The 15688-nt window shown below is 37.7% G+C and overlaps 1 protein-coding gene across 1 annotated transcript; it reads right to left on the bottom strand.

The window, feature by feature from the left end:
* Positions 1-3110: 3110 nt before the first annotated feature.
* LOC740098 (serpin B3) lies at positions 3111-9925 on the bottom strand. Its single transcript, XM_063796133.1, has 8 exons — positions 9749-9925; positions 8953-9143; positions 8706-8759; positions 7310-7438; positions 6423-6540; positions 5181-5323; positions 4742-4897; positions 3111-3960 (listed from the first exon to the last, which is right to left on the bottom strand). The coding sequence occupies exons 2-8, from the start codon at positions 9115-9117 to the stop codon at positions 3556-3558; spliced, it is 1170 nt and encodes a 389-aa protein (XP_063652203.1). The 5' UTR covers positions 9118-9143; positions 9749-9925; the 3' UTR covers positions 3111-3555.
* Between the last annotated feature and the right edge of the window lie 5763 nt (positions 9926-15688).

Below are 15688 nucleotides of genomic sequence, written 5' to 3' on the forward strand. Positions count from 1 at the left end.
AGACCATGAAAAAGCTTCTGCACAAATGAGAATCAGCAGAGTGAAGAGATAAATGGGAGAAAAAATATCTGTAAAGCATGCATCTCAAAAGGGATTAATATCCAAAATATATAAGGAACTGAAACAACTGAATAACAATAAAACAAATAACCCAATTAAAAATAGGCCAATAATCTGAATAATCATTTGTCAATAGAAAACATGCAATATCAATAATCACTTGAGAAATGCCAACTAAACCATAATTAAATATCACCTCACTCCTGTTAGGATGGCTTTTGTCAAAAACACAAATGATAACAAGTGTTGACAAGAACATTGCAGAAGCAGACTTATTTTACTCTGTTGGTTGGATTATAAATTAGCATAGACATTATGGAAAACATCATAAAGATTCTTCAGAAAAGTAAATACAGAACTACGATATGATTTAATAATTCCACTTTTGGGTATATTTCCAAAGGAAATAAAAGCAGTTACGTTGAACAGATATCTTTATTCCCACGTTCATTGCAGCATTATTCACAATAATCAAAATATGAAGTCAACTCATCTATGTAATAATGAATGACTGGATGAGGAAAATGTGTTATATACATGCACAGTAGAAAACTTACTATTCAGCCTTTAAAAGGAAAGAAATCCTGTCATTCATGACAACAGGGTAAACCTGGAGAACATTATGTTGAGTGAAATAAGTCATGCAGAGAAAGACAAATATTGCATGATCTCTCTTATATGTGGAATCTAGAAAAGTTGAACTCATATAAATAAAGAGTAAAATGGTGGTTACCAGGAGCTGGGGTGTGAGAGGGAGTTGAGGAGATGTTGGTCAAAGGATACAAATTTCAGTTAAACAGGAGACATGAGTTCAGAAGGTCTGTTTTACAACATGGTGACTATGGTTACTACATTTTATTTTTGAAAATTGCTAAGAGAACAGACTTGCAGTGCTCTTACCGCAAAAAATTATGTGAGGTAATGTATATATAAATTAGCTCTACTGACTCATTCCACTATGTATACATATTTCAAAACAACATGTTTTACAACATAAATGTATACAGTTTTTATTAATTAAAAATACATTTAAAAACAACATTTAATGAAGAAGATTTTTTCACCTGAAGATGTGTGTTTTGGACAATTCTCTTTTTCCTCTTTTGAGTCAACTTTATAGAGGCATAATTAATTAAAATAAAATGTAAGTGTGTAGTTCAGTGATTTAAGACTGTTTTCCAACATGGTTGCACCTTTTGTATTTCCATCAGCAGTTTGTGAGAGTTCCAGTTGCTTCACATTCTTTTCAAAACTTGCAATGGCTCACTATTATAAGTTTTAATTTTGACCATCATAATTGGTACAAAGTGGTATTCCATGAGGAGGAGTTTTGAAAGCACTTAAATTTTGCATTTCTTATGAAACTTTTAATTTAGTCATTTATTTTATATGAGCAGGGACTCATATTCTGTTTTATTCAATAGATTTTAATTCATTATTTAAAAAATCAAAACAAAAAATTTGACTTTCCCTTCAGTGTCCCTTGCAGATGGCTACAATGCAGGGGCAACTGGTTTTCTGGTGGGCTTAGAATGTATGTAAATATTTCAATTCTCCTAACAAAATATCAACTATGCCCTCTCCTCTATAAGAATCTAATGCTTATGAGCTTTGTCTTAACATTTTCATTATTAAAAAGTACCTTCTTTTAAACCCAGAAAAATTAATAATAGTTGAAGGATATGGTCTAAAGTGATTCTAACAATCAGTTCTTCAAAACTATCCACTCTACCAATTTCAGCTTCATTGAATCACTAGAAATTGATCCTTACCTATTGGGCAGAATTTGAGCTTTATAATTCCTTACAATTTATCATTTTAAAGTATACTTCAAAATCATAGGTCCTGGCCCAAACTTCTGACCTCTTCATCTTTCTCATTAACTCAATACCATCCTTATTTGACCTCAGTAAGTATTGTAATGCACCTGTGTTCTTCAAGACTATTACATCCTTCTTTGCTTTCTTTCCCCAGCTCCATTCACTGAACAGATTGTTCAGGTTATACACTCTCTGGCTAGTCTGTCAATTCCCTCGACAACTTGACCAAGTCTCATAGCTAAGTGGTGAAACATTTGTTTCCTCTGCCTTCATCTTGGACTGCTGAATCTTGCTGAAGAAAACTTCAACCTTGTTCAAATTCTCTCAAACTTATGTTTTATGAAACCAGGTGGGATTCAGTACTGACTGGGAAGAATCTATGGGAGTAAATATGGAACCCTAAGAAAAGCTATTTTTTGGAAAATAAAAATGATCAGTTCCTGATCTTTACACATATTGATATACTTCAAGGTCAATTCTAGATTCTTCTTTCTTCTAACTTTATCCTTTCTCCCTAGGATCTTATCTTTGCTTCTAGCTACAATTACCATATTTATCCCAATAACTCTAAAGCATTTATGTTGAATATCACAAATTTAGAGCTTCAGATCATATTCTGTTTCTGAGATTTAGATCAATATCTTCAAGTACCTGCCAGGCAAATCTATTTGAATATTAAAAGTACCTCGATTCATCAGGTACAAATTTAAACCCATGGTCTTTTTTTTCTCTCAAAAACAACATTTTCTTCCATCCTTCCAGTCAGATAGCTCAGAAACTTAGATGTCTTTTTTTAACTATTACTTCCTAAATAATTCTCCCAGGCTGTTTCTTTCTCTTCATTTCCACCCCCAATACTCTAATGATTTCCTGATTTATATATGGTAACCACACTGTTCTTTCCTCTCATCCACTGATATCAGAGTAACCAGAGATGTATTTTCAAGATGAAGATATGATAATTTTATGCCCCTCTTTGACAAACAACCATCAAAGCCTGTAATGAGTTTCTTATCCCTTTAGCATAAAATAGGAAGTTCCTAATGTGGTTTACAAGGCTCCTCCTGTTCTGGGATATGCCTTCTACTCCAGGCTCATCATGAACTACTCTGTTTTTAATTTTCCTTTGTATGTGATTAATATATCTCTAAATTGTCTTTCCTGTGTGTAACTGGACACTTCCCCTTTCCAGAGAGAAAAAAGGTAAAGCAAAAATGATTTTATGTCACTATTTTATTGATGATGTGTTTTATAGAATCACAAAATTTAGAAACAGAAGAAGGATTTAGGTATCACCTAAATTCAAAGAAATGTGTGTTTCTAGGTTGCTAAATTCAAAGAAAACGTATGATTTGGTTTGGTTCATTTAAAACAGGTCACAAACAGAATTATATTTCAAATTTAGAAGAGACGGTATTAAGTGATTCATCTTATCTTGGACATTTTTCCTCAAGGAGAATTTTTCTGGAAGAAGAAGTACATTTATATGTGGGCTTATTAAGAGAAAGAGAGAAAGGCATGCTATTTTAATCATTAAATTCTTGATGATGACTATCATCATCAAGATGAGAAAGAAAAGAAATATGAGCCAAGAGAATCTGTTGTTGCCAGCAATCAGTTTACCAGAACATCTCTAGGTGAACATTTTCTAAATGGAGTGACAGACTAATTGCATCTACGGGGATGAGAATCTGCCATAGAAGAGGATGCTGTTGGTCTTGTTTTGCCTTATGAAGAATAGGAAAGGGTGATTACAATGGAACTCTTCATTAGTTGAAGTAGGTGATGATCCGAGTGGTACTACAGTGGTGGCAGCTGCAGCTTCTGCTCCCTCCTCTGTAACCTCCACAAAGGCCTTGTGTAGGACTCCAGATAGCACGAGACTGCGGCTCCCGGTCATGCCTGAGAGGTCTGCATCCCCATTGAAGATATCCACCATTCCCATGGTTCTCAACGTGTCCTTGAGGTCATAGCTCTCTTCCACTTTGAACCGAGGTAAGTGTAAATCGACAGGTGTCTCTCTCATATTCTGCAAACTTGTCCATTCCATCAATTTCTCAGCAGTGAGTTTCTCTTCAAGCTACACAAATGGAAAAAAGAAACTGATATGACTAACTGTTGATCTCTAATACACCTTAACAATGAATTGACTATGTGGAGAATCCTTATTTTGGCAACAAATGTGAAATACAGAAGGTTCACTTTATTAGATATTATTATTCTAATAGGCAAAATATGAGTCCTGAATATATAAATACATTGGGTTATATGTGTATGTGTATATATATGTGTGTAAAAACAGAATCACATTTTTATGTATATGTAATGTGTACATATGTATGTATACAACTGTATGATACTCATGTAAAAATATGATTACATTATTTTGTACACAATGAACTATATATATCACTATTTCTTGTGCCAACAGCCTACTGTGTGTCAATTTTTAATAGGCTCATCTTATTTTTCTGTATACATTATTTAGTACACATTGCAATTATTAAATTGCAATTCCCCAAATTCCTAAATTTCTATTCCCCTTTTTACTTGGTGTATTCGTAAACTTTCCTCACATTGCTATATATTTCTCCCAGTCAAGTTTAAATTGCTGCATAATAATATCATTAAATTGATATCCAATGCATGTAACTCTAATAAATTAATCATTAACTACGCCTTCAGTTTGTGTCAGGCTCTATGCTTAAATCTTTGTAATATGAAGGTGAGTCATCATTTCTCATTTAGAAGTTTTCATTATTTTGAGGCAACTCAGTCCCCAGCTTTTACCTTGTTTAAACTTGGTATCTTTGGAAAAATGTCCGGCAGTAGAAGGAAGAGTTGTAGATGCAAGTTCTTACCTTCTGGAGACCATCGATTTCATTTGGCAGCAGCACAATCATGCTTAGATCTTTGCCTTTGTATGGTATTTCGAGGACCCTGGCCTGTACATCCTCCAGCGAGGCAAAATGAAAGGATGTGTATTGCCTCATCATCTGTATGGACTTGTATGTATTCTACAATAAATCAATGTGTCCAACAAATACCAAGTGAGACACAAGGCAAAAAGATAATATTATTGAGATATCAACACATCCTTCTTTTAAGAAATAACCCAAGAATGTAATGAGTTAGAGACAATAGCTTCTTCAGGTATTCCTAACTAAATAAAGTTATAAGAGTAAAACAACAAAAAAACAGACATGAACAATTTTATTTTTTACTTGTCATGGTACATTCCATCAGAAATGTTTAAATTTATTAACGTATTACATTATATAAATAAAATATAGACAATACCTTGTTTGGCCAAAATTTTTCCTCTTTAGTATCTTCTTTATTAAATTTCTTCTCCCACTGCCCTTTGAAATAGATTGCGTTCACAAGAACCAATGTGGTATTGCTGCCAATAGTACCTTCAGGAATGAGGTTTTTAATTTTTTCTGCAAGGGAAAGAATAAAAGAGTCTTTTACACAGGTACAAATGGCTTGTCTGGAAGATGCTTTGCAAATGTTCGTGACTGATCATTAATTATTGACCCAAATCCCTACTTGAGACTCACTGACTTTGATCTTTGAATTGTTAGACTCACTGACCAATGGTTCACCAGATGCAGCTTTCTTTAAGGCTCCAGTCATATACAGTTGCCCTTGATGGAGACATCACTTCTTGTGATAGAGAAGGAGTTCAGGTTCTCTGTGTATGAATGACTCCATTCATCTGATTTGGAATACTGATAAACTGATTTTGTCTACTCTTTCAACATGTGTGTTTCCTTTCTCCCTCCCTCCTCTTCCTACTTTTTTTTTTTTTTTTTTAACTACGGGGTCCCCATTCAGAGGAAGTAGGCCCTGATTGCTTTTTAGGACAAGTGACATGAGCTCTGTAATATGAAACGCATGTCCTGTGCTATGAGACACTACTTCCGGGGGTATCTTCCTATTCACTCTCATGTTGAGTTGCTGTAAGTTTGGCCTGTAATGAGAGGTGGGAGGTAGGATAGATGTCTATAGAATGCAGACTTTGTTAAGCTCTTGCCCTTGATGGGGAAGAGAGCTGTGATAATCCCTGCAGAACTTGTGGCTAGAGATGTGGTCCAGGCAGCTCTAGTTCAGACGGCAAAAGGGTGATTTACCAGAGAGCTGCTTGTTTCGCAATTAGTAAAGGGGAAGGGAGATGCTTTCTAATGTTTTCTTTTAAATATTCATCATAAAATATTGGTTCTGATTTAAAGTAAAGGACATGATCTCAAAATGGGCCTGAGCGGAGACAGGGGATCCACAAAGCTATTGTCATCCAGGAACATGAGCAAAGAATCCTCCGGCTATGTTTTCATCTAATTGGCTTCCTGTGATTTCCTCCTTGGCTCCCCTAGGCTCTCTTCATAATCATTTGGAAAAACACTTCATCTGGAGTGCCCTCTTCTGCCCTCCCTGCAAAGCCATCTCAATTCCCACCCATGGTCCCCCATGCAGTTTCAGGCATAGGGCTCACTCGCATAGATTTCTAAAAGGTGTTTCTATAATGGGTGGCTCTCCTACCATTCGTTTGACTTTCCACCCAGGAGTTAATCTTCTTTCGACTTTCTTCTGGAGCATTTGCAAAATCAACAGTTTCCACACTGGTCTGGTAAAATTTCTTGATGGCATCTAAATATTCCTTTGAGATATGAAGGAAGAAAGTAGGAAGTAAGAGTAATTTATGTAACTATATATTACCAAATTTAGTTATTTATAATTATAGTAAGCTGAATCCAGACCCTGAATAGATGCAGTATCTCCTGTCTATGCATATTTTTATACCGGGTGCCACGTAGGCAATGCAAAAGGGGAGTGTGGGCTGGCGCAAGAAAGAGGTCACTGAAGGTCAATATCATCTTGCAAAAGGCAGAAGCAGAAGAGGCTGTGGTTTGCAAACTGCAGAGCAGGCTTCCCTGAAGGAGATTCATTGCTTCTCAGACCTCTTTCCAGTAATTTCAACCATGATGTTTCTGATCTTTGTTTTTATCTTTCATCCTGTGCATTCCGTATTTCCTGGTACTTCCTCAACTATTCCCAGGAACTCACCCAAGCCTGCCCATTCCAATAATATCCCACTAGTCATACATTTCCCACCAAGATGTATGCTATGTGACTGAGTCAGTGCCAGTTTATAGATGGTATCTTATTACTTGTTACTCTCACTCACTCTATTACCCAACCTCCTCTTTTATTACAAGATTATCCCTAAATCCACACTTCAGTGATGTATTGTTGGGGTCTGGGACACTCCAGTGGGGGAGAGTTGTGGAAACGGAGCTAATGCACTCTGAGTAAATGCTCTCCACCTGGGTTGGCCAGGCTCATCTGCCTTGCTTTCTTCCATTTGGCCACTCAGAGACACAGACATCAGGCTGCAGATGAAATGTGGGTAGGCCAGGTGAAATTACCTGTAAAAATTGATACGTCTTTTCTCCGAAGAGCTTGTTGGCGATCTTCAGCTCATATGCATCAGTGGATTTGTTGAATTCAGTCAGAAGCTTTTGAAACTGGTGATGAACATTTCCTGACCTATCAACCTTCAAACGTCAAAAAAGGAGATCATTCAATTGCTGTATCAATGTAAATACTAAACCCATGCTAAGTCTGTTAGATCAGTCCCTAGTGGCTGGTAGTCTCAATGACGACCTTTGTGCTTATACTTGGTGTATTTCACCTCAAATACCCTTCAAAATCCACCTTATATTTGACTTCTTCCAGAAAATTCTTCTTGCTCTAATGTACTGCAATCTTTTCTCTTCTGAACTAAAGATGCAGCGCTGTCTACCACTAGATTTTCTCCTTGTTGGTTTAAAGGGTTAGGTTTAGCTTCCCAGTTAAACTCTCAGCTCCTTATGGGCAAGGACCATATTTCACTTCTAACAGTCAGCAAGAATACGAGTATGTTGAAGGTTGGATATTTTAAATAGATTATGCCAGGAAGCCCTGTTATACCTGTTGGTGGTATCATCTTGTAAGACACATTGACTGATCTGTGGCTCTTTCCTCATGATGGTCATTCTCTGCACGTAAGAAGAGTGTGTGCCAGGTACATGGCTAAGGACTTTACATGGGTAACTCTAAGTCTTTAGTTCAATTCAGATGAACACAAGAAAGCTCAGAGAATGGGGAAAAAACCCTGTTTATAGAGACATAAATTAGAAGTGCCAAGTTTTGAACCTAAGCCTGTTTAAATCTAGAACTTTCTACCTTCCAGCAAAGCATTTTGCACTATTAAGGCTCTAAACCAATATATTCCATAGCAATCATTGTCCAAAATATAGTTGGACTTGTGCTTATTCCTCTGAATCTCATTAGTGACTCAATTAAAATTAAATTATTTTCACATTATTATGATTAGTATAATTATAGCTACTTTATAATAATAATAACATTTATTATGACATTTTATGGGCAAGGCACTGTTGTAAACATTTGCATGTATTTGCATGTATTGAGTAAGATTTTTTCTTACCCTTAGTTTTCTGGGATGAGGTCACTGGGACTCCGAGCAGTTGTGTCCTCCTGCTCTTATTCATCATTTGTGAAGAGCAAAGCTGGAGTCTGAACCCAGCCTATCCTGATGCAGACCTATGCTCTGGAGTACAGTGCTGACTGTCTTTTAGTAATGCAGAAATGAGGAATAATAATTATGTGCCATGAAATGCCAACCCACTCTGTATGTCTCAATCTTTGTGTCCAAGATTTTACCTAAAAATGGCCTTTTCTTAGTTTCTGTGAAGTTCCAGGTTTAAACTATGACCTGTTCAGGGATCTAAAGCTGAACCAAAGTGCTCTGTGACTCACATATGTTGCAGCTTTTTCTGTGGTGTTCTCTGTGACTTGATCAAAGTGAAGAACCTGGAAGGGACATGAAGCGGGACAAGAAAACTTTACTCAAAAGATCTGTATAAGTAGTGGTCTCACAGTTATGGGAATTCCTGCTCAGTCCCCTGTGCTACCCATCAGGCCACCACATCTATTACCATCTGCGTGCTAGCCGACGGAACCAGAGAAAACTGCAACAGGACAATGTAATGATGCTGATAGCTACCTTGTTAATTTGTTGTGCAGTGTTGTCTTTGGCTCCTAAGAGGACCATCCCTAATGCTGATGTGATGCTGATAGGGGAATAGAAGATGTTGTTCTTTTTTGATTTTCTGAACTGTCGGAACAGATCGAACATGAACTTGGTGTTGGCTTCACTGAGTGAATTCATGGTGAACTCGATGTGATCTGGAACTCCTGGAAAAGCATCAGATTCCTGTCAGAATGACTTTAATAAATGGAATGGTATTTTGTAGTACAATTTACTTAAAGAAATGGTATATCTGTGTTGTGAGATTTTGAAATTTGAAGTTTTTCTCTTATTTTTAACGTTTCAATCTTTCTACAATGTGCATATATTAAATATATTAATGTCCTAATTAGAAGGCTTACAAAACTACGTTTTTAAAGACTATTGTAAATAAGTAATCGACCCTCTTTATCTTTCTTTCATTGCTGGTTACACTAGAGCTAGGTAGGAAGGCTTTACAATGAATGCTAACAGGAGACCTCTGTGGATCACATCCAACCAGCTTTTAAGATGCATCCCTGACGTCTCCTTCAAGACTCTCTGGCTGCAAGGCACTCTCCCTCTGTGTTCCTGAAAGTGCCTTGATTTACTTGGAACTAAGCAATTTAGATAAAGGATAAATCAGATGAAATAGGTATTTTAATTTTGCTCTGGCAGAATAAGTAAAATATAATCAGACAGAATGCAGGAAATGCATGATATAGAACACAGTATCATTATTATTCTCAAAAATAATTCATGTTATTAAGCTGGAGAGGCTTGAAGCACTTACCTGTGTTCCTAGAGGAAGCAGAGGTGGGCAGAGAGGCTGTGTGTGTCTGTGGAATGAAGGGTGAGATCCTGAATTTATGCCTCTCCTCTTGCTGCCTCTCCCTCTGTGGTTAGTATTTGAAGTTACTCAACTTTAGATTTCACAAGCAGGCTAACACTCACCTTTATGAATAGGAAAATTTATGACAAAGGACAGGATTACAGCTCTACCATTGTACCTCCTTTTTAATCTATAGGGAAAAAATAAGAATGCAAATCAGCAGTCACCGGCTCATGTGAAATACATGTAGGTGCCTTTCTAATGCCAATGAGATTAAGTTTAGAATTCCAATTTCCTCTCATTTGTTTCAACTCCATCCCTTTGTATTCTACTCCAGCTGTAAACCAAAACCAAAACCAAACAAACAAAAACCCCACCATTCTTTTCTTGGATTTTGCATTGTCTTTTAGGCATACTTTGAATACCAAAGAACTAAAAAGCTTACATTTCCTGTTTTTCAGTTCTGATAGTTTTTGTCATCCTATGAATTTCATTAGTAATTTTTCTGTATAACAAGGAATATAGTGCTAATTCTAAGTCCAAAGAGATACTGAAGAAGTGTACTTCAGTATCTCATAGTATACTATGGAGAACAGGATTCTATTGCCTTCTCCTGAATGCTCAGCTTTGGCAGTGATCCTACCAGTCACTTCCTGTGCCCCTTACAACCATCCCAGATGGTTTTCTGTTGCATAGGGTCAGTGAGAAAGTTATCTATCTTGTTGAGTGATATGGTTTGGCTGTGTTCCCACCCAAATCTCAACTTGAATTGTATCTACCGGAATTTCCACATGTTGTTGGAGGGACCCAGGTAGAGGTAATTGAATCATGGGGGCTGGTCTTTCTTGTGCTATTCTCATGATAGTTAATAAGTCTCAGGAGATCCAATGGGTTTATCAGGGGTTTCTTCTTTTGCTTCTTCCTCATTTTCTCTTGCAGCCACCATGTAAGAATAACTTTTGCCTCCCACCATGATTCTGAGGCCTCCCCAATCACGTGGAACTCTAAGTCCAATTAAACCTCTTTTACTTCCCAATCTCGGGTATGTCTTTATCAGCAGCATGAAAACAGACTAACACATTGAGTTAACAGGCTGACACTGAGAGGAGCAATTGAAACAGACAGGGACCATTTTGAATGGCAGCTTTCTAATTTTTCATTTAAAAATGAAGCAGAAAAAGAAGTTGCTTGACCTGTCAGGATCACAACATTTCTCGGTGGTCCTTCCATTTAGCACCTGGCTTCAGACTCATTCCAGTGTTTCCCCTGGAATATCTTGTAATCTGAAGAATGTCTGTGGCCAGGGAGAGGGGTTGTTGTCCAAGGCCATTTAATCCAATATCTCCCTGACAACCAGAGTGGGGGGCTGTTTGTTTTGTGGACCCCCTTTTTTTAACACATAATTTATATACCACAAATTCAACTGTACAATTCAATGATTTTATTATATTCACAAAGTTGTGCTATCACCATCATGATCTCATTCCACAACAATTTCACTACCTCCAAAAGAAAATTTGTATCTCGTTCTTCCCTTTCTGGAGGTCCTGGAAACCAGGAATCTACCTCCTGTTTCTATGGATTTGCCTATTCTAAACATTTCACATAAATGGAATCATACAGTATGCCCTTTTGTGACTGGCTTCTTTCATCTAGTATTATCTTCAAGGCTTGTCCACATTGTTGCATGGATCAGTACATCATTCCTTTTTGTGGTCGAATAATATTCCATTCTATGAATAGACCACATTTTCTTTATTCATAAGTTGATGGATATTTGTGTTGTTTCCATCCATTTACTATTATGAATAATGATGTTTTGACTTTTCATGTACATTTTTTTGCATGGCATATGTCTTCATTTCTTTTGAGTATAAACCTATGAATGAAATCGCTGGGTCATATGGTAAATCTAGGTTAACATTTTGAGGAAATGCCAGACTCTTCTCCATAGAATTCTGCACAAGTGTGCATTCCAACCGACCGTGAATAGAGTTCTGATTTCTCCACATTCTCCCCAACACTTGGTATTGTCATGGGCCCTTTTTAACACCAGCCGTGAGTTTGTTTTCTCAGCACATCACGAAGTCAAGGGAGATTCATGTACAACAAGGTTCCGGAAACAGATAGGATGAAGTAGGGGCTGGACGGGAGAAAGGAAGCTGTGTTTCCAATCTGAAAGTTTCTCACCTGCCTGTTTCCTCAACCCCCAAGACATGCTCTTCTTAGGTCTCCTGTATCAATATATATGTTTGGAGTCTCTGAATGAGATTGGGAGGTATAAGTTCCCTGATTTAAGTTGGGTAATAGACTAATGGGGTGTTGATTATCTAAAAAGCTCAAAGATAGGAGAGAAAGAAACAAGAGGAAATATCCTAGATGAAGAATTCCAAAAATGAATAATGGTCTTCTTAGCTGAGTCTGCATCCAGGGCTATAAGACAAAAATGGACCTTCCTGTATATGGAGATGGATGGGTTTACTTGGGTACCAAAGCGAAGGAATCTAACGTCTCGTAGGACAGAAGCAAGAAGCTCAGCCTGGGAATAGAGGGGAATAAAAAGCAGGATAACAAGCTGAGGCAAACCGGGATTACAGGGGACCAATCTATGGAAGAGAATTTCAGACTATGGCTAAATCTTCTGAGATGCTGAGGTTTGTCATGAAGGTTGAACTTGAGGAAAGGTACTAACTGAAAATGACCAGGAGTTTGCTTAAATTTAGAGAAAGCTTGGATGAGTTCAAATGAGAAACCACTTCAGACATTTTTTTCTGTTCCTAAAAAGTACTCCTGGCATGTGATAGACAGTCTTGACAGGACATATCCTGATGTGCGAGATGGGACATATCCTGATGTCATATATTGCCACAGAGAGCTCAGGAATTCCAAGAAGTTTTTTGCATGTGAACACTTGCCAACTTATGTCTCTTGGCATTTCATAAACCTATGCCAACTTCATTGGCTCCAGGAATCCAGAAATTAAAAACAAATCCTCAATGGGAAATTACACTTTCAGGAAATATCCTGTCATTACTAATGTCTTTATAGGTTGGTTAACAAATATCTCCTAGATTTTCCTGGACCTCACTTCCTTATGAAGGCTGTAAAGTTTTCTCAGCATTGTGAAGTTACAAATTAAAGAGAACATTTATTTATTGTTTCTTACCTATGTGCTTGTGCCTATCTATAGGGAAACTGGTTAGTGGAAGAGATTTTTCAAACATCATATAACAGAATATATGCCAATTACTGTATTCCCAAGGATCTCTCTACAGATGTGAATATGTATATATTGAACAACCTCAGAATAAGATTAACTAGCTTTCCTTTCTTAGTTTTCATGAGGGAAAACAACTCCAGTAAGGTTTGAAAAGCAGAGCGGGAAATAGTCTCATATGTATGTTGCAGGAAGTCAGGGACCCTGAACGGAGGGACTGGCTGGAGCCATGGCAGAAGAACATAGATTATGAAGTTTTCATGGACATTTATTAGTTCCCCAAATTAATACTTTTATAATTTCTTATGCCTGTCTTTACTGCAATCTCTGAACATAAATTGTGAAGATTTCATGAACACTTATCACTTCCTCAATCAATACCCTTGTGATTTCCTATGCCTGTCTTTACTTTAATCTCTTAATCCCATCATCTTTGTAAGCTGAGGAGAATGTATGTCATCCCAGGACCCTGTGATGATTGCATTAAATGCATAAATTATTTGTAGAGCATGTGTGTTTGAACAATATGAAATCTGGGCACCTTGAAAAAAGAACAGGATAACAGCAATGTTCAGGGAACATGAGAGATAACCTTAAACTCTGACCGCCGGTGAGCTGGGCGGAACAGAGCCATATTTCTCTTCTTTCAAAAGCAAATGGGAGAAATATCGCTGAATTATTTTTCTCAGCAAGGAACATCCCTGAGAAAGAGAATATGCCCCTGAGGGTAGGCCTTTAAAATGGCCGCTTTGGGGGGCAGCCATCTTTTATGGTTGAAGCTGTAGGGATGAAATAAGCCCCAACCTTCTGTAGCGCTCCTAGGCTTATTAGGATGAGGAAATTCCCATCTAATAAATTTTTGGTCAGACTGGTTGTCTGCTCTCAAACCCTGTCTCCTGATAAGATGTTATCAATGACAATGCGTGCCCGAAACTTCATTAGCAATTTTAATTTCACCCAGGTCCTGTGGTCCTTTGATCTCGCCCTGCCTCCATTTGCCTTGTGATATTCTATCACCTTGTGAAGCACGTGATCTCTGTGACCCACACCCTATTCGTACACTCCCTCCCCTTTTGAAATCACTAATAAAAACTTGCTGGTTTTGTGGCTCAGGGGGTATCATGGAACCTGCCGACCAGTGATGTCTCCCCCAGACACCCAGCTTTAAAATTTCTCTCTTTTGTACTCTATCCTTTTATTTCTCAGACCAGCCGACACTTAGGGAAAATAGAAAAGAACCTACGTGAAATATCAGGGGTGAATTTTACCTGATATCTGGCTGAATTTCCCCTGATATATGTAAGTACAGTAGCACAGACAAAATGATGTTATCTCTTGCCTCCCTTCCTCCTTCCTACTCAACCAACAACACCAGGGACAGACATCATATTTACTGTATGCTTTCAAACTAAACCAAATCTAATCCAGTCCCCTTAGTCTTCTCTTATAACTCTCTCCCTGATTCCTCTTGGCCTTCTTTTTCTATTGCGAAGAAACATCCTATATTGATGTTCTCCCTTTTACTAGAACTGTCCTTCTTCCTCCTTGCTTTATCTGCACTATGGATTTTCCCTGATGGCTGCATGCCCCTTGATCTTTTCTCATAGGTATCTACTCACTCCTCCATTCTCATACCATGAAGCCAGGAAGCATGATCTTCTCTTTTATTCCTACTGCTTTTCTAGCCATCGTTTTTCTCTGTCTTCAATGTCCTATTTTAATTTTTTTGGCCATGCAGTTATACCATGTACCTCCTACCATCTTCTATGCTGCTCCTTCATATTCACTAAGTAATCTATCACATCTCCGCTCTTTATTCAAACTGCTTCAATTATTCTGAGTGACTTCAAAGCTTTCATTTGATTGGCAACAGACAGCCAATGTTATTTTACATCTCTTTTCTAGTTTAATTTCCTCTTTCGTGAATTGTCTTTCTTTTACCCTTTTGTTCATTGGAATCCTCGTGTTTCATGTACCTGAATATGCTTTTTTACATAAAAAATGTAACTATTGTTGATGCTTGTCTCTGGAGTACCAATGGAGATGTGAAGTTCTAGAGACATAAAGAAATTTGCCCTCATGGGAATGTGGCTGTGCTGGGTATCTTATTTTGCTTCTTCAGTTACACCTTTCATTCTTCTCTACCTTGTACGGGTTCCAAGAAGCTGAGTTGTACAGAGACATAATAAGGCTCCTGTGCCCTCTGGCATCCAGTTAGATTTGGTCAATGGCAGGCACCAAGAGTAGGTCAGCATCTAGGTGAAGACAGAGTGCTTAGCCAAATGGCTCCCTCACTTTGAGGGTCAAAAGAGATGTTTGCGTTACTTTACCAAAGGCTACAGAGCTTATTGAACAATGTTTTCCAAAGCTACATATACTGTCTCTGGGGTTTGGTAATGACTTCACCATTTGCTTTTCTGGACTAGGGTTAGAATAGTCTCTTCGCTATTGCTAGATCTTGGATGTTTCACCATCCTTTGTTGCTTCCTCTTAGTCCGAATCATACTGTTGTAAATAGTCCCTCTACTTGATTACAGATTTGATGGTGCCCTTTGTTTTCTGTAGCGACCTTGATTTATAGCAAGTACTTGGTATCAGGAATAGCTCTAGAAAGCAGACCTCCAAATGGAATTCTGAGACTGAGTTGTTCACATGCTGAGAAACACACGGTGGAAGGAAAGGGA

The sequence above is a fragment of the Pan troglodytes genome, chromosome 17, assembly GCF_028858775.2.
Source record: "Pan troglodytes isolate AG18354 chromosome 17, NHGRI_mPanTro3-v2.0_pri, whole genome shotgun sequence".
NCBI lineage: Eukaryota > Metazoa > Chordata > Mammalia > Primates > Hominidae > Pan > Pan troglodytes.